This window comes from Chrysemys picta, chromosome 11, assembly GCF_011386835.1.
Source record: "Chrysemys picta bellii isolate R12L10 chromosome 11, ASM1138683v2, whole genome shotgun sequence".
Taxonomy (NCBI): Eukaryota; Metazoa; Chordata; order Testudines; family Emydidae; genus Chrysemys; species Chrysemys picta.
Window position 1 is genome coordinate 77,551,854 of NC_088801.1, and position 24,299 is coordinate 77,576,152.

Genomic DNA, 24,299 nt, shown 5'->3' on the forward strand with positions numbered 1-24,299 from the left:
TAACTCCTCTTTCTTCTCCGTGCTTGTGTGTGCGTTCTACCAAATTGTGTGATTTCTGGTGGTTAGGACTGGCTTGTATGTGCCATGGGAATAGAAGGCCCGATTAAGGAGTCAGTGGCTTCTGCTTCACAATGTTCCCTTCTGCCTCATGGAGAAGCAATGCTGGGCAGCCAGGCTGTGCTATTCTCTAGGGCCCAGCCAGGACAGCGCTTCCCTGAGCTGTGCTTTGGTTATCGCGCCGGCTAGGATCCCCGTACGACGCTGAGTGGCAAAAGGGAGCTTTGACTTGCTCCTCTGAAATGGGGTTAACAAACGCGGACTGCCCTTTCCGGCTGCTTGTGGCTCCTCTCCTGAGAGAGCACTTCAGAAACGGTTCGGTCTCGTGATAGGCTGTATTTGGACTTTCATCATGCAGCAAAAAAGATGCCGCTCTTTCTTTCAGATCATTGCCAGGCTGTAACTGTAGAATGGCCCATGTGAGTCTGACCAGCACGGCAGCTCGTTTGGTCACGGACAGTAGCAATCGCTGAATCATTTAGCAATGTGGTGGGGAGGGGGAAATAGTGGAGGCTGCCAAAATGTTCAAACGTGGGTGCCAAAGGCCCCATCGCTCCTCATTGGGCATCTAAGTAAAAGTATTTGATTTTCCAAGGTGTTGCGGGCCAGCAGCGCTGGCTGGAGTCTGTGGGAGATGTGCATGCGCCGCATCTTGAAAAGTCAGGTCACGGAAATGCCCTCATTTAGAAGCGCAGAGGTGTGGAAATCTTGGCCTTAATGGGTCCAGTTTGGTTCTGCCTTGAAAAGTGCCTGTGAAATACATGTTGTGTGGGGCTCCATATTCCTTGTGTCTCTCGCGGCTTTCTGTACGCCCTGTTTCCAAGTCAAAAGACGTTTATTTCTGCTTGCCAGCTCCACAGACTCACCCTGGACTGTCTGACTCCAGCTGGAATCTTTCCACCTCCTGGATCATCCCTAGCAATAAAGATACAGCAGACTAAACTGAGCTCTCAGTTACACTTGTGCAGCTCTGCTAGTCTTCGCTGGGTTTACATAGGAGTAACTGAGAATATAATGAAGAGGAAAAATAAGGGCATAATTTGCCCTGCAGATCAATTTTAGTTTCTGGTGATGAGTGAGATGGAAAAGATCCAGCTTGTTTGTCAGAAATCAGGCTCCAGGTGGTAGCTGGAGAATGCACCTATTCTTGACAATCATGGCACGTTAGATATGGAAATCAGAGATCCCAATGAATATGCAACACTCCAATGCCAATTATAGAGTAACTTTTCTGGAGAGAACTATACGTCAAAACTCCTGCTATTATGGGAAGAATTCTCAGCTGTTCCTTGAATTTAGTGTGGTTTCACTTTCCAATCATTTGTCTTGTACCAAAGTCAGATTTTCTGAAAATCAGGCTGTCTCAAATCTGGATTTAGGAGCTGAGCTGTACCCCTGAAAGAGAAGAGCACGTCCCGTGGTGAAATTGTACTGAAAGGGTTAGTGCCATCCTGCATGGACAGGAGCTAGGCCTGGGAGTGTGCTTGAGCTATGGGCAGAGACCAGTGGGAACGAGGCCTGCACACTGGAGTAGTGCGTAATGAAGAGGGAGGTTGGAGAGCGGGATCAATGCACCGGGGATGTTCCTACTGTGAGTAGTGCGCGGTATTCAGGGCTCCTCTCTACTGGAAAGTAAACACGAGCCGAGCCCCCTTGGTGAGCTGCTTCCCACCCACTAATGCAGCCCAAACACTTTCTCTCCATGGTGGGGGCACTTGTTGGGGTAACTGACTTGTTAAGGAGAAAACTCCGAATTGCCACAATTCCTTCCATCCCCATTCTTTGACATCAGGCGCATTTGGTGCAGCATGCTGACGGCGATCCCCCTACAGCTCCTTCAGCCTCCGGCCTCTCCACTCCAGTTCTCCTCTTGGCTGGAAGCAGGTGGAATTTGGTGGGTGTCTTTCAAACGTGGCTGGCCTCCCACTTCCAGTGTCAGGATGGCCCAGACCACTCCTGGAAGCTGCTGTGTGCCCTTCAGAAGTTCAGCTAACCACTTGCACGGCTGATCACTGTGTTGTTACATTCTTTTATTGTCATGTCCATCTAACGTAAGTGGATACAGGCGCTCCCTTCCCCAGAGTGGGCGACTGGCCTGCTCTGTAGTGTGCAGTCACAACTGACACCCCTTGTTCTTGTATTCAGCTTCAACAGGCAGAATCCCACTGGCTCTGTTCCTGCTTTCCTCTCTGTCCAATGAAAGGCTGCAGGAAAGCCTCGATAACTTCCCATAATCCTCCCAGGAGGCAACTGGAACTGCAGGCCCTGGGCTAGAGTCTCAGCTGCTCCCAGCTAGGGATATCCAACTGCAAAAGGGCCAGATCGCTTCTCGGGATCTGTTCTTCTGGGTCCAGCCCTGTCGTTAAGGGACCGCCAGCCCCTTGCTGCTCGATCCGAATGGCATCTGAGCTTTGCTTACAGAATGGTCTCCGCACTTGCGCAGTCTCCATCAGTAGCAGAGAGGATCTCTCATCCACTGCCCTATATTCTAGGTCAATTTTGTTACCGCTGCATTGACCTCTATATGTACACTGGGCATTATCCTTTCTTATTCCAGTCTGCTGGCCTTGAAGCAACAGTCCTCCACTTTTTGATTTCTTTGGCCACAGCAAAACCATTTAAAGCTCGGTTATTCTTTTTGACACTTGGCTAGTGTGGTGTTCATTTTGGTGCACATCATCCCTTATTGTGTTGCCATCTCCACTGACACAGCAGTGTCCACGTGCAGAATTGTGGCTCCGGAGACACTAGGGGGCTCATATTTGAGTTGTCTGTCTGCCAAGAGATGTGCCATCGATCCACATTCTAGTCCTGCACCCCCTGTTGCCGCTGTTCCTTAGAAAGGTTGTGCCTGATGTACGATCTGAGGCTCAACTATGTCAGAGAAGGGGCGTCTTGGCTGTAACCAGCATTTTTGATCTGGCTTTGAGATGAAATTGTGAAGTAAGCTCTCTTGATTGTTGGCTGCGCACAGTAACGCGGCCAGGGCCCTGCCTTCACGCCTACTTGCTGTGGAAGCAATGCCAGCCGGGACTGGAAGGTTGGAGACTGGAGTTGTCCGGGCCACACCAGTGAAGATCTGTAGGCCAGAGTTAATCATCGGGTCCAACTTGTCTCCGTGGCAGTGGGAGCCCCCTGCTGCCTCCCGGTGTTCGGCAGGTGCAATAATTACGGCATTGGCAGATGTCCATAGAGTTGCCGCGCCAGCACCCCAGGAGTTGCCAGCAAGCCTGCGGAGGAGTGGGACTCTCGACTGGATTTTGGCGCGTCTTCTCCATGTGTTGAGGAAAGGACAGAGAGTGGTCAAGCATTATCCCGGGCCCCAGAGAAGTAGGGTAAAGTTCAGAAGCGATTGGTTGGTTGTTCCGAGGACTTGCGGCTGGCAATGAGCTAACCACGTGGTGAGATGGAAAGAAGATGGCACTGAATTTTAGTGCGTTCAGTTTAAATCTCCACTTCAAAAAGTACTTGGCCACGGTGTCAAGGTCAGATGGCAGGCAGATCTCCCGCTCCTCAGGCAGAGGTCAGCAGTGCACACAAACGTAGCTACTGAGGCAGGTGGCAGGTGAGCTGTGGGTGCAGGTGTGTGTATATTAAAGAGCATCGAAGTGCGTAGAGCTCCCCGGGGAAGTCTCTTGTCCATGTGACGTGGGTGATGTGAACCATCTCCACACTTGACGATCACGGTCCCGTTGGAAATCATCTGCCTGATAAACTCTTCAAGTCTTTTGTCTAGGACCATGGGGGATAATTTTAGGACTAGTCCATAGTGCCAACTGTGTTGTATGCTGACAAAAGGGCAACCAAAACAGTGCTGACTTTCTGTCCAGCCTCAATGGCACACTCAGTACAAGAGGTCTGTCTGATCACTTGATCCTGGTCACTATGGTCCAGTCAGAACCCTGCCTGGTAATGAGATACGTGTGGGGCAATTAAAGGCAACGATCATTTAAGGACCAGTCTATTGAGTGATGCTGATCTGAGCAATTGGGTGATAGTTTCTGGGTCATCGACCTTCCTTCCAGGCTTGAGACGTGCCCCTGCGTGTGACCTTCGCCAGGGCTTGGGAACCAGGCAGCCTCCCAGACAAGTGCTAGAGACTGTTTGCAGACTGTCACCTCAGGATGAGCTCATGCGATGCCGGAACTCTCCATGGATGTTATCAAATCCAGGAGCCTCGTAAGGCTTGGAGAAAGAAGTGGCTGATTCCAGTTCCTCCTTAGTGAATGGCTGGGATAAGCTGGAGGGGATTGACCAAATGTTTGAGAGCAGACAATACCTTCCGATCGTGATTTTTGTAATTCTTGGTCGTCTGTTGGCCACAAGTGGGCTGCCGCAGCATTTGCTGAGACGCGTCGGGCATTTAGGAGTCTCCTCCACCCGAAGGTGATGAAGACCCCGAGTCCTATGGTTTGAGTGCACGAAGTACAGACTTTGAACACATTCATGTCACTTTTGCTGCCTCTTAACACAAAGACATTCCATTAGCATATTAGTGGCTGGTTTTATCCCCTCAGGCGAAGCAGACTGCCTCTCCTTTGGGTAGAGGTCATCACAGGTCCCAGCTGGGGTTATGTGCCCTGTGAAAACCATGTGGAATTGACTTTCTCACCACGCTTAGCGAAGTCTCACCGAGGACCTTGTGAGACAGGTTCCCGATATTAGCCACATGCCGTGGCTCCCTGACTTCGAGGAGTCTGTCTCTCTCTTCTCTGAGGCGGTTCCAACAGGCACAACAAAAGTTCTGTCTCTTGGGTGTGTTCATCTCAGCCGCCGTAATCTCTAGCTCTGCTATCGCCGTTAAGAGGGGGCAATGCTGAGACTGTGGGTAGTTTCCAAGTGTACACTCAGCGATTGAAAATGGAGCCACCTACAGAGGCGACAGCAAGAACCCCGATGGGCCGAATGGGAAGTAGGACACTGCTTGGGGTCACAATGGCAGGATAGGCCCAATCAGTGAGAGTTTTGCTATCAGGAGAATCAGTGAGGTGGCCGGAGTTCCTGGGAGGTGAATTGAAATCTCCACACACTACTGCAGGATAAAGAACAAGAGGGAGTGGTGGGTGTTGCCGCTGTTCATAAGGGGGCAGGAAAGATTTATAAGCTTTGCGCTATTGACAAGTATTGCGGTGCCAGGTGGTGATGTCACCTTCCTCGGATTGTCCAAGTTCTTGAAATTTAAGTCCAGGTTTCACGTAAGTGCAAATCCGAGCGGTCCATGATGAGCGACAGCTGCAGTCTGATAGCCCCTGATTTCTGGCTGAGACTCCATGCTGGAATGGGTTTCTTGAAGCAATAAAATGTCTGTGATGATTAAGGTTAAGATTCTGTCACGGTTATTTCTAGTAAAAGTCATGGACGGGTCGTGGGCAATAAACAAAAATTCACGGAAGCCTGTGACCTGTCTATGACTTCTACTAAAAATAACGGGGGAGACTGACCGCTCCAAGGCTGGCAGCTTAGAGCTCAGGATCTCTGCTCCCCACAGCGGCTCAGAGCCTCAGGGCTGGTGGTTCGGAGATCCAGGGCCCCCGCTCCCCGTGGCAGCTGACAGCTCGGGGGCCCCGTGGCAGGTCAGAGCTCAGGGGCCCTGCGATGGCTGAAGCTGAAGTGGAAAATGTCCTGGAGGTCTCTGAAAGTCACGGAATCAGTGACCTCCAGGACAAAATGTTAGCCTTAGGAATGATGTTAGCAGTTAGCAGCCAAAGAGCCTGACGCTTAGGGGCAGAGCTGCCCTCTGGATTCAGCTGTAAGATTGTTAAAGCTCCCACGAGACTTGTGGTCCCTTCTCACGCTCTGATTCTATGGCCGAGATGTCAGGCTTGGTCCCTCCCCTCTGGGGGGTTAATGGAAGACACCAGCAGGGCAGCTCCTGCAGTCGTTAAAGAGCTACAGTCTCTGGATAACTCTTCTCTTTCATGGGGCTGGGGCCTCGGGGTGGACAGTTTATTTCCCATGAATCTTATGAGGATATGGACAGGCGCCTTTCCCAACATGCTCTACAGATAGAGCACAGTGTGTGGATAGCCCCAAATGGGCCTGTCCCAGGCCTTGACTTCATTAACAAAGGGAACACAAAGTTCAGCTAAAATCTTCTCCCAGGCTTTGCAGCTCCTGTGGGCCCATTCTGGTCTGCTCAGCCCCGACCCTAGGTCCTCTGTCTAGAGAGCCCTTGCCCCTTTGTGCGTCCATGTGCCTCACACTGCCAGCCTGTGGCAGGAGGGTGCTACGCTACAGAGCCATTAATGCAAATACAGCATTGCCAACCCGTGCAGGAGTCACCGGGGGGAGGTGGGGGATGTCCAAGAAATCCCGCCACTACGGCTAGGCCAGGAGAGATCTTTACATAGAGCAGAGGGAGGCAACAATCCTGCGGCTTCTTTTGCATATCCTGCATTTATACAGAAGAGCTATAATTTAATACAGACTGTTAAAAAGAGGCCCCAGAACTGTGGCTTTTGTATCTGCTTCATGCTGAATACAGATACCCAGTGAGCAAAGTCTGTCTGGTGGGGCACTAGGGAGGCCAGAATTTGGAATGTTACCTGCTAGCTTCTGTAGAGTGACCATATTTCCCTATGCTGAATACCGGACACCTGGTAAAATTACTCGTATTCAAGGGAGTTCAGCAGCGATCCATCAGAACTAAGCAGTACCAACGTTCAAATTAACATCAAGTTGACTGAGCCTCTGTTAAAAAGAAATACTGTGTAGTTGGATTCTTTTTATTTACCTGATCTTTAAGGCTTTAGGGGTCACACACTAGGTGACACACACACCCCTACCCTCCCCCTCCACGTGCACACATACACATGGGGAGAGGTGACACATCCACACTCCGGTACACCTCTCTCAACGGGGAGGGGACGGGTGACTGACTGACCCAACCCTCCCTGTCTGGCGCTTTTTGCCCTCCAGGCCTGGCTGGGCTCCCGGGAGGGACCCACCTCACCTGTTGCCATGTGTCCCTGAGGCAACACGTGTGGGGGTAGGGGGGGCACGCAGGGTCATATGTCTCCCTCCCCAGATTTCTGCCACGGTTCACACCAGAATGTGGCCCTGTACAGAAGAGAAGGGAAGGGAGCTACTTTCAGCCACGGGGCGGGGTTGGGGGAGGAGAATGACCTGGCGTGATATGGAGGAGCACCAGGGCTGGGGGGAAGGGGGTAAAGGGAGAGAACAGCGAGACGGGGAGCACGTGAAGGGCCGATGGGTGGGCAGCAGAGGCGACATGTAACCGGCTGGCGCCTGGCGCCTACCCGCACTCACCAGCCGCCGCAGCGCGCAGCCATTGCCGGCCAGAAAGGAAATGGGGGGCGGGGCCCTGTTGGCTGAGAGCCGGCACGCAGCGGGGGCTGCGCTGACGGACCAGCAGGGGGAGCGGCCGGCCCCGTGCACTGCAGCTGTGCCGGCCCTCCATCCAAACTCCTAGAAACTTTGCACACCCACACCCATTGTCAGCCACTGGACCCCCCCCCCCCACACACACACACACACACACACTCACTGCTGGTGGGCAGGCGGCTGGCAAGCAGGGATCCGGCCAGCAGCATCACCCGCCAGTAGTGGTCGGCGGGACAGAAAATACAGGACAATTTGCCTGTTTTTAAGAAGAAGTTGGGACACCTGCAGGAGGGCTTAAATGCTTTAAAAATGGGACACCTGGTTACCCTATGGCTTCTGCACCCCTGGGTCTTTGTCGGGCCGTGTGCACTCTCACTGCCATGGCTGTGGTGACCTCTGGGGGCAGAGGGATGAAGGAGATCTCCAGTGGCAGATGGATTGCTTTGAATGTGCCCGTACAGAAACGGCCAGCAAGCCAGCCGGCAGGTGACAGGAATGCCTTGTGTAGCTGATGGGTAGGGGCAGGTTTAGCCACCTCCTTATGACGGTGATCTTATTAGTAACTTTCCAGCTAGCTTATTTGTAACTTTATTGCTAATTATTTTTCTAGGAAGAGAAGAGAATGTTTGTTAATGTTGCTGCATTTGTAGCCATTCCTGGGGCATGCAGGAGGTTGTGGCGTGGATGCCTTTCCCCGCCCCTCTTTCCCATGCAGAAACATTTCAATTAAAGAGACACCAAACAAGATTTAAACAATGCTTTATAATGAAAAAAAAATTACCCTCTATTGCTCAACACCCTCTTAAACACGGTGCGTGTGTACAGCATTTGGAGGGAAGAATGGCTTTTTCCAGAAGGTTTGTGTTCCTGTTGTATGACTGGCGCTGAAATTAACACATCTGTTATTGTTCAACTTCCATTTATATGGTACCCCATTGTGCCAAAACATTGTGTTTGTGCAACAGCAGTGTGGATGACATATCCTCAGCAGAGTTCTGGGAAGCGCATTTGTTAAATCACTGCTCCTGCAGAACTAACACAAAAATGGGGGCTCTGCTCTGCTTGTTGGCTTTGCGTAGTATTTGGAGCTCTCCAGTTTAGTTAAATTGTCCTCATTACATTGCAACGGTGCCAACAATAACCGTTTTTATCATGAGCTGCCTGGTATTTGCTCTGTTACTGTCCCAGTTCCTGGAGTCATGGGATTTGGTGATAATCTGTTTTCTTTCCTTTTCTTAAGTAAATTTCTAGCCCTTATGTCTGGGGGGAAAGTTTGAAAACATGAGCTGAATGGACCCGGAAGGCTCAAAAACAAACAGAGAACCCAAGAGGTATTAATAGTTTTTAAACCAATCTCATGATCGTTTGGGGGCTGACTCATGCGATTTGAGTGCTTGGGGTGGGGAGTACAGAGATAACCGCATCTGCAAGGTAAAATAGCTCTTTAGTTTACAGAGCGTGACCGTGTTCCTTCACCTACAACCACTCCGAAATACGGGACTGGAATGGAAAATGAGGCTTTTCTCATCTGTCATGAAAGCAGCATCTGGAGAGATGCAGAGAGTAGGAAGCAGGCATTTTGATGCAGGAGGCACCAAGCCTTTTGTGTGTTCACAGTTAAAATGTTCCCCACTGCATAGATCCACAGAAAAACCCCTCCCCACTAAGAGGAGTAAATGTCAAGGTTATAGAATGTAACTAGCACACAATTAATGTAAGTAGGTGTGTGCTAACTTTGTTCTCAGACCAAGGTTTTAAGGGCTAATTTCACTGGACTGTTTCTAGAAGGAAAAAAGAAACCCAAACCCTCTGGATTTCACTTAATAACAGAAGTACAATGGAGCAGGAGTTTGTCTTGGTCTCTCGGAGGTGCCTGTGAGCCGACAGAAAATAAAAGCGATGCTGAGAGAGCACGGGCTGTAATTAAACAGGCGGAGGAATTTATTGTCTGAAACGTTTCTGAGCTGCCAGTGGCTTTGTGCATGTTGGAAAAGCATCGGCTGCTTTTTCCTTCGGATGCCGTGATGTTGGAGGAAGAGGCGTGAGAGCCATTGTGCTGTGCCGTAGCCCAGGAGCGCCTGCAGACTGCGACACTAGGGCTGTGATGGCAGCTGGCCAGAAGCGAGTTGTGTAACTTGCAGAGCGTGGAGCACACTGTGGGGGCTGTTGGCTTGAATATGGAGGTGAGCGTCATGGCTGCAGCAGCAGATCTGGCAACAGCAGTCGCTGAAGCCTTGCTTGTGCACTGAAGAACAAGCCAGCTATGGGTCACTCTGTGGGCTCATGTAGTTCTCGGGCCTGTGGCAAGATGGCTGATGTAGTATGGTGGATCCTGCGCTTTTCTTGGCGGGGGTCTAAGATACCACCCCTTGCCCCTGCTCTTGGGGCACCGAGGGCCCTACTAGTGGCCTGGGAAAGTGGTAAAGGAGGGAAGCGGGGGAGGGGTCTGGGTTTGCTCCTCACTCTGAGTCCCAGCCCCTCTCAACCCCTGTGGGTTCTTACCCTCTTCCCCCTTGGGTGGGGTACCTTTTGGTCCTTAAACACTGGGGGATGGAGTCTCCCTCCCCTGCTGGGGCAGAGTCTCCCTTACTCCGGTTTTCTGCTCCTCCAAGTCTCACAGCACACCTCCAAGCTCCAGTCCTCTCTCCTTCCTCCTTCCCCCTGACTGCCTGAAGCAGGGGGGTTTATTAGGTTGCTAACAGGGCCTTAATTGACTACAGGTGCTCCAATTAACCTGTAGCAACCCTCCCTAGTCTACAGGGAACCACACCTTAATTAGCCTAGGGGCTTATATACTTCCCTTCTACCACTCTCCCACTGCTCCCTGGCCCTCCTGCATCACAGGCCTCTCCTGCAGCCGTGCATCCTGGAGTGAGACTCCAACATCGCTGAGGTGTCCCGAGAGGCAGGGTCTAGTAGCACTCACTACTTAGATGGCGTGACATATTGTTATTCCATCCGCTGTTTTCGCCTGCTTCTCGTTCATGGTCTTGGGCTGACGTTCCCAGGCTTAGCTTTGGCTGAAGGAGAGAGATTTTATTGTTGAAGTCTGAGCAGGTCTTTTCAGCAACATCTGATTTGAATGAAGATGGAGGGACCCAGCTCCCCCCGATTTCAGGAATGGGGAGAGACTGGGAGGGTGCCCCAGAATTGAGGAGGGAGGAGACAAAGAAATGAGCACCTGTAGGGTGGGGAAAAGACCTTGGAGAAGAGAGATGTGAGACCCTTCATATGGCCCCTATGTGTGTGGAGCCCAGAAGAGAGGGGGCAGCTCTGCTCCAGAAGGTTATGGAGTGTGTGGGGGGGGGGGAACAGGGTGACTCTCCCCTCCTCCCACCACCAAATCCTACAAGAAAGTAGCAGGCCAAGCAGCGCTTTGCTCCTTACTGGTCTTCAGCAAGTAGCCGACCGCTGCTGGGGAATATTGTATGGGTGGGGTGTAGTGGGAAGGAGGTTCCTGGGGGCCGATAGGGTACCCCTGTCGGTCTGGAGAATCTTCCAGACTCCTAGAAGCTTATCCAAAGCCCAACTCTTCCGTCCTGGATTTGAGCTGCTCACTAACATACGTGCACCCTCAGCTCCCCGGGGAGAACTGGCCCTGAAGACTTTCTGTGACTTGGCACACCCATGTGTGCTGGGTGGGCATGGTGGGAATACAGAGGGGAATAGATAGCCAGTATTTCGCAAGAGGGCCAAGCTTGGTTTGGCAGGTTACAAAGGTGCAAGTCTGTGCTTCTGAGCATGCTCCCCATGAGCAGATAGCGACACACCCCCTTTGTGCTGTCCCCTCACCCTGCCTGCTTTTATCCTGGGTACCGCAGCATCCACGCTCAAAGGAAGCCATTTTGGGGAGCAGGCACGTGAGCGCGTTAGGGTAACAGCCCTGCCCAGGGTGGGACGGTGAGGAGTTGTGGGGAGCTGCCCCCCTCTGCCCAGCATGGTGCTGTAGAGATGGCACAGCAGGGTTGGGCCGAATGCCTTTGCTGCGTACTCAGACTCGTACCTCCCTGCGCTGTCCCCCCAAGTGTTCACTCTGCATGTGCACAGCTGACTCCACATCCCCCTCTCTGAAATGGGCAGGAAGAGCAAACCTGTATCTGACGAACAACGCGTGACAGCAATGAAATAGCCACACAGAGCAAGAACAAGCAATCCTGCGAAGGGCCAGGCAGACGGCCCAACCCAGCAGCTTGTGTCAGGGGTTTATTCTGCCCTGGTAAGACAGTCAGCTACTCGTCCTTGGACTTCCTTGAATTCTCAAGATCTTCTGTAATCCCCCAGGAATGCAGGAGACCGTCTGTCTCTGCTGGCAGTCTCCTGGCAGGGAGAGGATCTGAAGGGGACATGGCAGTGTGGGCAGCGGGCTGTTGCTCACAGGGTCAGTCTCAAGACAGTGACGGGTGCATTGGAGGTCCACCTGGCGATGCAACAAGATGATGCCAGTTCTGACAGATGATTCCTGCTGGCACAGCAGGATTGAGGGCTTCTGGCACGTCCCTGCGCTCTCCCCTCTTCTTGTGAATCGTGTCTCCAGATGTGATGATCTGAAGTCAGAGCTGCCAAGGGTTCGACTCTGTGGAGCCTGTCCCAGTCCCTCTTCTCACACCACATAGAGATCAGAGCTCCAGCATGCCAGGGTCGGGGTGAATGCCAGGCTGTCTCGCCTGCTTGTTCTGTGCCCTCGTGGTCATGCTGAACATTCACCATTCACTGCACAGGTGCTGAGGTGGGGACAGTGCACAGGAGAGAGATTGCAGCTGTTTCTGTGAAGTAAACCTAGAGAAATGTTCCCCCTTCTCTCCACCCCCCAAAAATGCCTTGGCATCCAGCAGACGAGGACAGCCCCAGCTGACGAGAGCCCTGCCTCATTCACTGCCTGTCCCAGGCGTAAATGACTCTCATGAACTGTGGCCTGCACAGGGCAGCACGCAGGAGTAGAAGACACTACACGTGTCCAGATAAAGTGACAGAAAAATGTTGTGTTTTATTATATTTTAATTGTTTGCCCATACAGCCTTTAACACTGGCAATTCCTGGCTTGCGTCTGTATCTGTGCGACTTTAACACCTGATCGCTCGTTGAATACAATGTGTATTCAGGGGGGATTAACACTGACAGGGGGAGCCCCACCCAGGCCAGTGCATGCCTGGCTCAGAGGATGGCTTCCCAGGTCCCGGTCCTGCCTTCAGTTCAGCATAAACAGACGATTTCTCCCGTGGACATTACTGGCTCCATGTGGGCTCAAAAGTCCATCCTTACATTTCAGGATAAAAAGCCTCAACGCTTTAGAGAGACTTTGCTCTCTGCCCATTGGATTATTTTCTCCCCAGTCTGTGAGTAATTTCCTGTTGGGACTTCGTGCAGGGAGCCCTATAATTCGGCCAAGCAGGCAGCTTTTGCGTTTCCTTAAATATTCTGCTTCAGTTTGGCAAAAATAAATAAATATCTGAATTACTGTTATTACTAGAACTAGCCAGCTGGATGTGGTCTTTCTCATTAACGAATCATACCAGGCGCTGTTTTCCAGTGAAGTAATGAACATGTTTTCAGACAGGAAAAAACCACCACTGAAATACAGAACCGTTCGGTCAGTATTAGCCAGCAATGAATGTTAAGTGCGTGTTTGTCAAGTCTGGGCAGTTGTTCAGCAATCGTTGGGATATGTTTTATTATTCACATTCCATCCTGTTCTAGTGATTCATTCTTGCTTTCCTGGTGCTGCAGTCACAAGTATTTAGTGCAAGGAAGCAGTGTCTGGAAATCAGTCAGCGGGAGCATAAGTAGGTGAAACAACAGATCAAGGCCTCAATCCTTTAGGCATATCCATGTGCTTGGCTTTATGCCCATAGGCAGACCCACAAAAGCCAATGGGGCTAGTCACGTGGTTTGGTCACATGCTGAACTTTAGTGTGTACAGGTTCAAGGGCTAAATGTGTACCCAGCAGTGAACACAGTGTGCTTTTGTGACTGTCTGTACCTTTATGTTCATCCTTTTTACAAGACTGTGATAAATTTTGTACAAAGTATGCTATGTGAGGTATCATTTGAAAACTCATTATCTGCTGAACATTATTGTCTTGGTAAAATATGTGCAGCAACATTGTATGTAAAGTTATGAAATTCTACTGTAGAAGACATGTTCCAAGTCTAGGGAATCAGTTTTAAACCAGTTCCTCAGAGACAAAAGGCTAGCCAGCACCTCGGCCAGGTGTCAGAATAATCAAATGGACTATCACCTGGTTAAGCGGCCATTCTCTATCAGGAAAAAGGGTGTGAGTGAGAAATTTACATGTTGGCAAAGAAACAGCTGGAAGTTCCCATCCCACAGGCTTGCTGTCGCCTGAGCCCCAGCTGGAGCTGGTTCTCAAAGAAGAGAAATGCTGGAAGAAAGGGGAGCAAACTCCTCCGATTGCCTCTCTCCCCTCATTTCTGTTCATGGCATCAACATCAATTGAAAGACAAAGGAAGCACCACTGAACTGGGGGACGGGTTCTGGCTGAAGGATTCCAGCCAGACGGCTGTAAGCATGTGGCGAGAGAAACCTTTTTGCTTTGATTTCACTTAACTAGTAAAGTTTCGGTATTAGTTTTCGTTTTACCTTTTATTTCTTTGTAACCAGTCCTGACTTTTATGCCTCATTACTTGTAATCACTTAAAATCTAACTTGCTGTTGTTAAACTTGTTTTATTGTTTTATCTAAACCAGTATGTGTTTGTACTGAAGCGTTTGGGAAATTTCATTTGAGATAACAGGGTTTGTGCGTATTATTTTCTATTAATGAAATGACGGACTTTCTATGAGCTTGTGTTGTTCAGAAGGAAAGAGCTGGGCAGCACAATACATGCATTTCTGGAGACCAGTCTGGGACTGGGAATTTGCTGGTGTCACTTTGCAATGTAAGGAGTGGCTGGCTAGAGCACTCGTAGATAACTCAGCTGGGAGTGATTTACGTGCTCGAGGCTGTGTGGGAGCAGGCCAGGAGTAGTGGTTCTCACAGCGTAGCAGCGTAAAAGGCCCTCCAGGTTGGAGAATCGAGGGGACACAGCTGTTCAGCAGTCCAGATTGTACCCAGGGGAATGTCACAGCTTTATCGGATGTTTTAGTCAAGAGACAAAGACATTGATGTTAACTTCTTCAGCCATGACAAATACACCCTATGATCCTAACCATAGTGAACACACTGCAGTGTCCAGAGAGGGCTTTATTTCTCAGCCTTCGGTAACTGCAGTGAATGTAATGTGAGGTTTTGGTTTGTGTTTTAGCCACAGGAAAATGCAATTTGAAAACAAAAACCTGATCTAATTGAAGCCTGATGTAAGTTGTCAAAGTCTGAAATACCAAAATATTTATTTCCTCTTTCTATAGAACCTGGGTTTATTTTTAAAGTCTAGCCCCTGTCGGAAAGTCTTGATAGAAAAAGGTATCATTACATTCTATAGATATTTTTTTGTTAACAACACTATAAAATTTCATTTAAAATTATATCCCTGCCTTAAAATTCTGCAGGATGATTTAAACAAAACTGCAGAAACATTGTCTTCTGTTGAATTGTATAGGCTTTTAGAGAATTGTTGACAGAACCTTACTACATTTCTGTGAAATCCTATTGGGTTGATCCATCTGTGGGAAAAGAGGGAGGTTGTAAATCACCTGTTATATATTTTTTCCATGTTTAAGAATAGTTCCTCTACATGGGAGAGGCAGCAAACACTTACGAAGCAAATAACTCATCAGCACGCAAAGTTCTTCCTCTGTCAACATTCCTAGGGCTATGGTCAAGCCTGGGATGGACATGCACCATAGCTGCTCTTGTAGGAAGCTGATTGTAGTCAGGTTTTCCTCTCTTGCTATAAGGTAAAATTCTCCAGTCCCTGTAATAGACAGCACTTGAGGTGGGTTTGTTTTCTGCAGTACTAGACTTCAGAATGCAGACATTCATTTTCAGCTGGATGACTGGCTGTCGGCCTCGCTTTTAGGCACACAGATTATTGTTATTAATTAGCGCGTAGCTGCCACCACCAAGACCCCATTGTCCTAGACTGAGAGTAAGGGGTAGCCCATTTCCCAAAGAGCTCGCGGTGTAACTGGAGAAGACAGACAAGGCTGGGGGGAGGGAAACAGGCACTCAGAGGTAAGAGACTTGTCCAAGGTCACACAGCAGGTCAGTGATAGAGATGGGAATCGAATGAGGTCTCCGGACTCCCAGTCCAGTGGCACAGCCAGCGGGCCATGCTGCCTTCTCAGTCTAAATGTATCGATAGCTCCATTTGGTAGTGTCAGGCCAGGGCGAGCAGGGAGTGTGTTTCTAGGGGATGATTGCACTTCTGTCCCTCTCAAGTCATCTCGCAGTGTCTTGCAAAGTCATTTCTTGCCTCGCTACCTAATGTGTGTCATAGCTCTGAGCAGTGGATAAACCTGTGTGTTTGTAATGTCCTGCCCTCCTCCCTAGCTCACGTTTGTTCCCTGTAGTACACTACTGAGCGCTTTGTCCAGTCTAGTGTTGGATGTCTCAGGAAATAGGGCTTCCACCCCTTCCCTTGGAGACTTTAATGGCACAGCAGAGTAGACTTTGCTTTAAGGAAGTCTTCTTGCTTACCAAGCTCAGTTTCCCCTCTGAATGTTTCCCATTCCTCTGGCAATCCTAGACCTTTCCTCTCCTCCCTTCTTGTTTGAGCTCTTCAAGTGCTTACACCTAGTTGTAGTGCTTCCCCGTGGAGCCAAGCTAAGTCTGAGTCTGTAGTGTTTCCTTATGAGCAAGTCCGTGTTCATCATGTTTGCAGCTCTTCTCTGAATAACTTGTTGAGTTCTTCCTGGGGTTTGAAGGCAACACTAACTAGGTGTAGTCTCAGGATGCCTCTGTCTGTGCAGTCCCAAATCCCATGGGCTTCTCTGGCTGCTACATCTTATTAGAAGCTCATTTGTGGTTTGCTGTTCACATCCCTGAAGGTCTCAGCGCTGCCGCTTGTCAGTTTCTCTGCCCCTTTCACTGTGTGTCGCTGGCATTGTTTTTCTCAGGCCCATCAGTTTGTATATTTCCAGTTTTGAAAGTAATTTTCTAGTTTCTCCCAAGCTCCCTTTGAATCATTGCTCTGTCCTTCTTGGTCTCTTTGACCCCTCCCAATATAGTAACACGCTGTTCACATGCTTTTCTAGACCATCAGTGCAAGGGTGAAGTAAAACCAGGCCTAACCTGGCCCCTGGTGGCGATCCTACTAGACACCTCTGCACACAGTGATACCAGCCGGCGGAAGGCGAAGTGCTCCGCACCCACAATGGCGTCAAGGTTTTCACCAGAGTTCTCTTCCCGTGTGGGCCCCCGAAGAAGGGCCAGATTGTCATTGCTCCCAGAGTGCCGCGCTCCTGAGATCTTCTGAAACACGGGCCCAGATTGTGGGCGCTCAGCACTAGAAAATATGGCCCGGGGCTTTTTTGCAAATGTGACCCTCATTGATAGGTCCGTTTGAACCAATTGTCATGAATTTGGGAATGATGGTTTCACAAGTTGCTGTATTGCCACCCACCAGTACCCAGCCTCTCCAGCTTCCTTAATTACACAAGTGGCAAAGGTTGAGCAGAACTCTCATTGCGGATTGTCTGGCCTGTTCTGTTGGAGTACCTCCATTGACCTCCTGGGGGGCGAGCTGGAAAAGCCGCGTAGGGAAGCACCACTCAGACTGCCGTGTGTTCTTATTTTTCAGGTGTAGAAGAAAAAACACTTCTGTCAAAAAGAGAAAAAATGAAGCTGCGAAAAGACAGGTGGCTGCAGGGTAAGTATTCCCTCGATAAGATCCCGCTGTCAGGGTGGTTGTCTCGTCAGAGGGCCAGTAGAAGCCCTGCATTGGACTGCTTCCTAAGCAAAGTATGTGCCACATGTAGCACAGTGTACTGGCCCTTTGAGGCTTAGAAAGTGAAACCTCGTGAGCCCAAGAATGACCCCTGGGGGCCAGGCAGGTGCACTCGCTGAGGGAGAGGAAGCGGACTCAGGGAGGCGTTGTGTGGCTTGGGGAAAACCCTGACTGCTGGGTCCGCTCTGAGGGCCTGAGACTGGCGTTCCGTCAGCTGGGTGGGTGGGAAGCCCCCTCCTCTCTCCCACGTCGGGGACATGGCTGGCTGGAGATAATTCCCAGCGATTCTCTGCCTGTCCCAGAGAGCAGTGAGTGCTGGGAAATGCTGTCTCTCTGAGAGTCCTGCATGGCGCATGTGGAAAATATGGGAAGACACAACCTGTGTGTGTTTCCCAGCCCTGGGAGGAGTTAGGTTTGCCCCCCCCCCCCCCCCCCCCCCCCCCCCCCCCCCCCCCCCACACACACACACACACACACACACAATTGATGGGCCAGTCCCGGTTCCATGTTGTTTATTATTACTGAGGACTAAACCCTGCTGCTGTTGCTTCAGAATCTAAAGCTTTGCTCTTAATTCCCCAAACTCTTTACACGATGGCAGGTTCACACGGGGTTTGTGAGTTAAGCCAAGTGTGCGGTGTGCCTGAGGGATTCGCTCCCAGGAGTAACCGAGCCAAGCAAAGGGCCAGGACCCCCTTGGCCCAGGATTTGGGGAGCTATCACATTGCCGGGCTCTTAGAAGTAGTGATGCGAAGGTCCTGCTTGGACGTGATCATCTCTTGCCTCAAGCACGTTGCGAGGCGTCCTCCAGAGTTTCACGGGAACTTTTCAGCCCCTCCCTGGCTGCTTCTCTCATTTCTGTGTCCCAGAGTCGGCAGTTTCTCGTGTCCATCCCACTGCCTGGGATTTACTCTTTGCTTGGGTAACTTGCTTTGCTGCATGAAGCCACAGTGTCCTCTCTTGATTGCATAGCTGGGTTCCTGGAGCTCGGGAACACTAGTTCTTTTAGCCCCGGCACTAATAGAGGCCTGGATTCAGGAAAGCAGGTAAGCACTTGTTTAACTTGGAGTGTACCCTTACATCCCATTGGCTTACAGGGGAGCTGAAAACATGTCAGTGCTTCCCTGAACTCCTGTCGAAGAGAAGTGGCTTTTAGCCCACGAAAGCTTATGCTTAAATACATTTGTTAGGTGCCACAAGTACTCCTAGTGCTTTTTAGTTTAAATAAACCAACCTGAACAGCCCCCAGATGTCGCTGCTTCACCAGCTACTCTGAGGAGCTTTACCTGATGTGTGTCCATCACTTCTTTCACTCCGAGGCTTGAGACTAGCCCTTGATCAGTCAATCCGTCTTTACTCACAGCCCCTGGGGAAATCCACGAAAACAAACAGCACTGCATCATCAGTCATTTTCCTGCAGTGTGGTATAGGCTACGGGCAGTAAATGGAGTAAATATCTGGGCTTCACTTGAGCCGTTAATTCATCTCAGACACTTTTTATTACATTGTTCCCTGCAAAGCCACCAGGATTATCCTCTTTAAAAACCCCTTACATGTGGTGGGGAGCAATTTGCTACTGGTTCTTTTTTGTTTGTTTTTATAATCTTGGGATGAAATATTTTTCTTTAACTATCTCTTGTTTTCCTTGGGTGCCCTTTCTCCCTGCATTTTTTGGCATCCCGTCCCAGGACCCAGTGCAGTGAAGCTCGGCCCAATAGTGTAATGCAAAACTCTCCACGCCTATTCCATTCCAACAGAAATAAATCATAAGAAAGAGACTCAAGGAAAAACTGATGCAAAGCTTTGGCCATGAGAAGCACGCATGGGCCCGTTACTGAAGAAGATTTCATAGAAGAAGAATTCAGGGTGTTTTCAGGCGCGTAATGCAGGGTAGCACTGTGAAGTAGCCCAGCTCCAGAAAGCCAGACCAAAAAAAGAAATGGTGCAGAACAGAAACCAGGGCCCCTGGCAGAGCCGCCTGCAAGGAGCAGTGTTTACAATCCAGATTTCTCACAACCCTCTGTGCGTTGCAGAAATCACAGCTCACCCAGCTGTTGATGGTAGAGACCCAAGCCCCTCCCTGCTTCAGCGAACAAGAGAAAATGATTAAAAGATTGGCCCACAAGATTACTGGCGTAGAAGTATCAGGGCCATGCAGTGCAACTGCGCTGCCTGGCTGACTCTCAGCCTGGACCCAAGATGCGCTATCTCGAAGGTCAAGGCCACAGTCGATACTGTAGGCAGGTTCCACAGCCTTTCAGCTTTCTACGAAGCTCCCTCCTGGGGAGTCCCCTGCTGTGGGGGAGACTCCAGGGGGTCAGAGAGTGCCTAGCCAGCCCCTACGCTGCAGGGACAGGAAGTGGCTGGAGCCCCACCTGGGTTGTGTTCTTTGGGTCCCAGTGCCACCTGGTTCTCCACTCTTTTCCTCCTCTCCCCAGCTGGACCCCCTCCTAGGGGCTCCCCTCAGCTCAGGCAGAGCCTGCTCTCCCTGGGCTCCCGCAGCCTTGCAGGGCCGTGGGCAGGGGAGGAGCTCCCATGACTCTCTCCCTGCGCTGCAGCCAACTGGGGAGCAGGAAGGAGAGCACAGCTGATGAGAGCCCACCATCTCCCTGCAGCGACGGGGCCGAGTCACACAGCACTGGAACAGTCCCGTGGCGCAGCTCAGATGCTTTCAATTCATCACCAGCCCCCGTGTTCTTGAGCGCACTGCCTGCGCCGAGGGCCCCCGGCTCTGCACTCACGCAGGGCGCCTGGCACGCAAATGCTGCATTTCGGCCAACAAGAATTGAACCTGGGTCATGAGCCAAGAATTGAACCTGGGTCTTGTGAGTCCCGGCCCAGTGCACTTGCCACAAAATCTTCCTTCCCCTTGTAAATAAAGCCAAAGTCAGTCAACTTCATGGTTACAGTGACATCTGTCAAGGATGGGAGGCCAAACCTGGATCCTCCCCTTCCTCTCTCCAATCTCACTGGAGGGTCCATGTAATTCTAGCACATTGGTTTCATTTCAGGTCTTCAGTGCTCCTCTTCCCCACTCTTAGCAGGTCACCCCCTCGCTGTGCGTGGGAGGGAAGTACAGTTCTCTCACTAGCCAACCTCCCAACGCACTTTGTTTCAGGGCTTAACCATCCTGACAGTTAGGAAATTTTTCCTAATGTGTGACCTAGACCTAAACCATCCTTGCTGCAATTTAAACCCATTGCTTCTTGTCTTGTTCTCAGTAGATGAGAACAATTTATCACTCTCTTCTTTATAACAACCTTTTATGTGCTTGAAAACTGTTATCATGTCCCCTCTGTCTTCTCTTCTCCAGACTAAACAAACCCAATTTTTTCAATCTTCCCTAATAGTCATGTTTTCTAGACCTTTCATCATTTTTGTTGCTCTCTCTCAACAGTGTGACACTGTTGACTCATATTTAGTTTGTGGTCCACTCTGACCCCCAGATCCCTTTCTGCAGTACTCCTTCCTAGGCAGTCATTTCCAGTTTGGTACGTGTGCAACTGATTGTTCCTTCCTAAATGCAGTAGTTTGCATTTGTTCTTATTGAATTTCATCCTATTTATTTCAGACCATTTCTCCAGTTTGTCCAGATCATTCTGAATTTTAATCCGATCCTCCAAAGTGCCTACTTGGTATCATCCGCAAACTTTCTAAGTGTACTCTCTAGGCCAGGGGTTCTCAAACTGGGGGTCGGGACCCCTCAGGGGGTCATGAGGCTATTGCATGGGGGGGTCGCGAGCTGTCAGCCTGCACCCCAAACCCCACTTTCCATCCAGGATTTATAATGGTATTAAATATATAAACAAGTGTTTTTAATTTATATGGGGGGGGGGTCGCACTCAGGCTTGCTATGTGAAAGGGGTCACCAGTACAAAAGTTTGAGAACCACTGGTATAGGCCATTATCTAAATCATATTTGTCCTCCCTCCGCTGGGGTTAGGGTGCTTGGAAATTGACAGTCTCTTTCTGACTCAGAAATAGAAGGTGTGAAGCTGGCCAGACAGAAGCAAAAAGCCGAGGCAAAGCGGAAAGCGACGCCGGTGGTGGGAGACATGCAGCCGTTGATGGAAGCCCTGCCTGAACTCTCCGAACTGACCACGACCAGCAAGGCCAGGAAGCAGCCCAAGACGTAAGTACTGTCTGGTGGGCTGTTTTATTTTGCTACGTCCTGCAGCGGGTACCGTTGTCATGGCAGCGCCAGCGGCACACAGTGGGCCGCCCCCCTGGCTCAGTCCCTCTGACTGTCCGTGCTCTCTGCTCTGCACGAAACACGTGGCAGCAGCACGCCTGGGTGTCCAGGGTGACGTGGTGCGTCCCCGTGGAGACTGAGTGTCGCTTGCTGGGGGGGGAGGGAGGCTGATGTGGCCCAGCACGGGGAGACGAGCAGGGTTTGCAGCAGCGGGAGCAGACTTTGAACAACTAAGTGCTTCTGAAGCTAGCCCCGAAGGCAGGACAGGCAGCCGTGCCGCGGCTCCTGCCACGGGCGGGCGACTGTTTAATGCGAGAGCGTGTTCCGTTGGCCGTAACAGCAGCGTGGGATTTCCGCCCAGGTCCCCAAGGACACGCTGGGGCGGGTCCGTCACAGACGTGCCCGATGAATTCCCGGCTGAAAGGGCGCCGCTTGTAGCTGACTCTGCCGAGCTGGGCAGAGACAGACAAGGGGCTTCCTTTGGCAGCAGCCAGCCTCTCTTGGAGCAGTCGTGCGCATTCCTGTTCTTCTGACCATCTGAGCTTTCTCTGAATTCCCACCCTACTCTCTGCACGTGTGGAACTGTCCCTGGGACTTCTCTCTAACACAGCGCCTGTCTCCCCAGGCCAGCCGTGACGTTTGACCAGTGTCTGTTCCCTCCCTGATGTTATGTGTGTCGGGGGGTTCTTGTGAGTACCAAATCGGGCAGAGAAGCGTTCATGGTCTATGTAACCATATCCCCATTGGCACACGCTCTGCTGGGCCTGCAGCCGGGAATGTGCATTTACCATACTGGGCAGGGGTTTACAAAGACGGCTTGGCGAAGCACTCGAATCTCTGCACACGGAGCGAGGCTGGAGACCCCACGAGCACAAGCTCTCGTGATGGTCCAGGGCTAGTCGGAAGGGAATGCTGAATTGGGCTGCTCCCCACCTACGCAGACCGCGTCTCTGCTGCTCCCTCTGAAAGGGGAGGTTTTCAGAGGCACCGGGAGCAATTAGGCAACTAACTTGTAGCTGTGCCTTTGAAAACCAGCCCCCAGCAGCCCCACTCTGGCAGGGGAATTCCGGGCCAGCCAGTGCAGCTGATGCGGGGGGGCAAGGCCAGCCAGCTGGCCGATGTGCTGATGCTGTAGAGCTTCTGGGCAGCCCAGCCACAATTTACTTGCCTGCTCCCCAGGCAGGGTCAGTGGCATGGAGGAACAGCAGCTCTGCCCGCCATCCATGGGAAGAGCCCCCACTCCAGCTCGGGCTCACCCCATGTTGTGCCGGTGCGCGTGTGGTGGTTTGAAATCACCAGAAGAGGCTTTGATAGGATTCGAAGCATTGCATAAATGCAGGGTAATACTCCAGTGATTTGTCAGCATTATTAATAAAAGATTAGCTTCTCCAGGAATTTGATCTCCTGCTGGGTAAGAGAGCATCACAGTGAGGTTTTTATTCTCATTTATAATGAATGAAGGCAACAAAGTCTAATGAAACAAGGCTGCGTAAGCCGACCGGCATCTCAGCCCCACGCTGCTGGAGTGGGGAACAAGCCCTTCCTGGGCACTACAGCTGGCAAACCCATTGCAAAAAGGGCTAATATTGTTCTGGGTTGTCTGAACAGGAGTGTTGCATTGTCCCATGGACTCCGCCTGAGGACAGAGAGATGGCCAGATTGGAGTCTGGGAGAGAACCACAAAAATTATCAAAGGCTTAGAAAACCTGACCCATGAGAAGAGGTTAAAAAATTGGGCATGTTCAGCCTTGAGAGGAGATGACTAAGGGGGGGCTTGGTAAGTCTTCAAATACGTTAAGGGCTGTTATAAAGAGGATGGGGATCAATTGTTTCATCCATGTCCACTGAAGGCGGGACAAGAACTAATGGGCTTACCTGCAGCCAGGGGGATTTAGGATAGATAGCAGGAAAAGCTTTCTAACTCCAGGGATAGTTTAGTGCTGGGCCAGGCTTCCCAGGGAGGTTGTGGAATCCCCGTCACTGGAGGGTTTTAAGAACAGGTTAGACCTGCCAGGAATGGTCTAAGTTGACTTGGTTCTGCCTCAGCCCAGGGGGCTGGACTTGCTGACTTCTCGAGACCCTTCCAGCCCCATGTTTCTGCGATTCTATCTCATGGGTCAGAAGCATAGTATGCCTGCAAACAGAACTGCTGCAATTTCTGGCAGAATTGTGCATTCTCAGGAACTGCTGGATTCTCCTGGGAAATGCCCAGAGAGAAGCTGTGAGGAGCAATTCTGCCTCCAGTAGGTGTTGTGCTTTCAGAGGCTGGTGTTTCTAGGAACACTTTCCTTTAAATGGGATTTGTTTCCTGGAGAGATGCCAACTTCAAAGCTAATCCTTTCACAAACGGAGTGTGAAGTAGGTTTAGAGCAGGCCCAGCCTCTGTCTGAACCCTCCCTGCCTGTGTTTGTAGCTTTGCAATCACACTTTAAAAAACAAATGTTTTCTATCCCTGCTGCTGTCAGAGACCCAGGTAAAGGGAGGAATTTACTGCTCACAAGGTGCTGTCCCGTACACAGCGTAAATACCCTGAGCACATGGAGACGTGTCCTCTCCTCTGGGGACTGTAGCTTTTGAGGTTCCTTTAACAATAGTGGATGTGGCAGTGCAATGTTGCATACACCCTGCGTGCGTGTGTCAAGCTGACTGCCCCTGTAGGAGTTTATCTGCGTTTGCTGTTTGTTCCCCTCCCGAGTTCGGAGGCCTGTCTGTGGAACATGGCGAATGACTGTCGCGTTACCCCACAATCTGGCCGGTGGCTCTGAACAGCAAGCTGGGGGTCAGCTGTCACCTCCCCAGGAACCGTGCTGTGTGGACAGCCCCCACTCCTCATTCAAGAGATCATAGTTTCCACGCTGGAG

General features: G+C 50.8%; 1 protein-coding gene across 2 annotated transcripts in view; it reads left to right on the plus strand.

Moving 5' to 3' along the window:
* The window catches only part of SLX9 (SLX9 ribosome biogenesis factor), a 110,535-nt gene that overhangs the window by 80,724 nt on the left and 5,512 nt on the right, over positions 1–24,299 (plus strand). For both annotated transcript variants that reach the window (XM_065561190.1, XM_065561191.1), the window contains exons 3-4: positions 17,100–17,168; positions 21,225–21,378. In XM_065561190.1, coding sequence (XP_065417262.1) covers positions 17,100–17,168; positions 21,225–21,378 — 223 coding nt within the window. The remainder of the gene's footprint in view (positions 1–17,099; positions 17,169–21,224; positions 21,379–24,299) is intronic.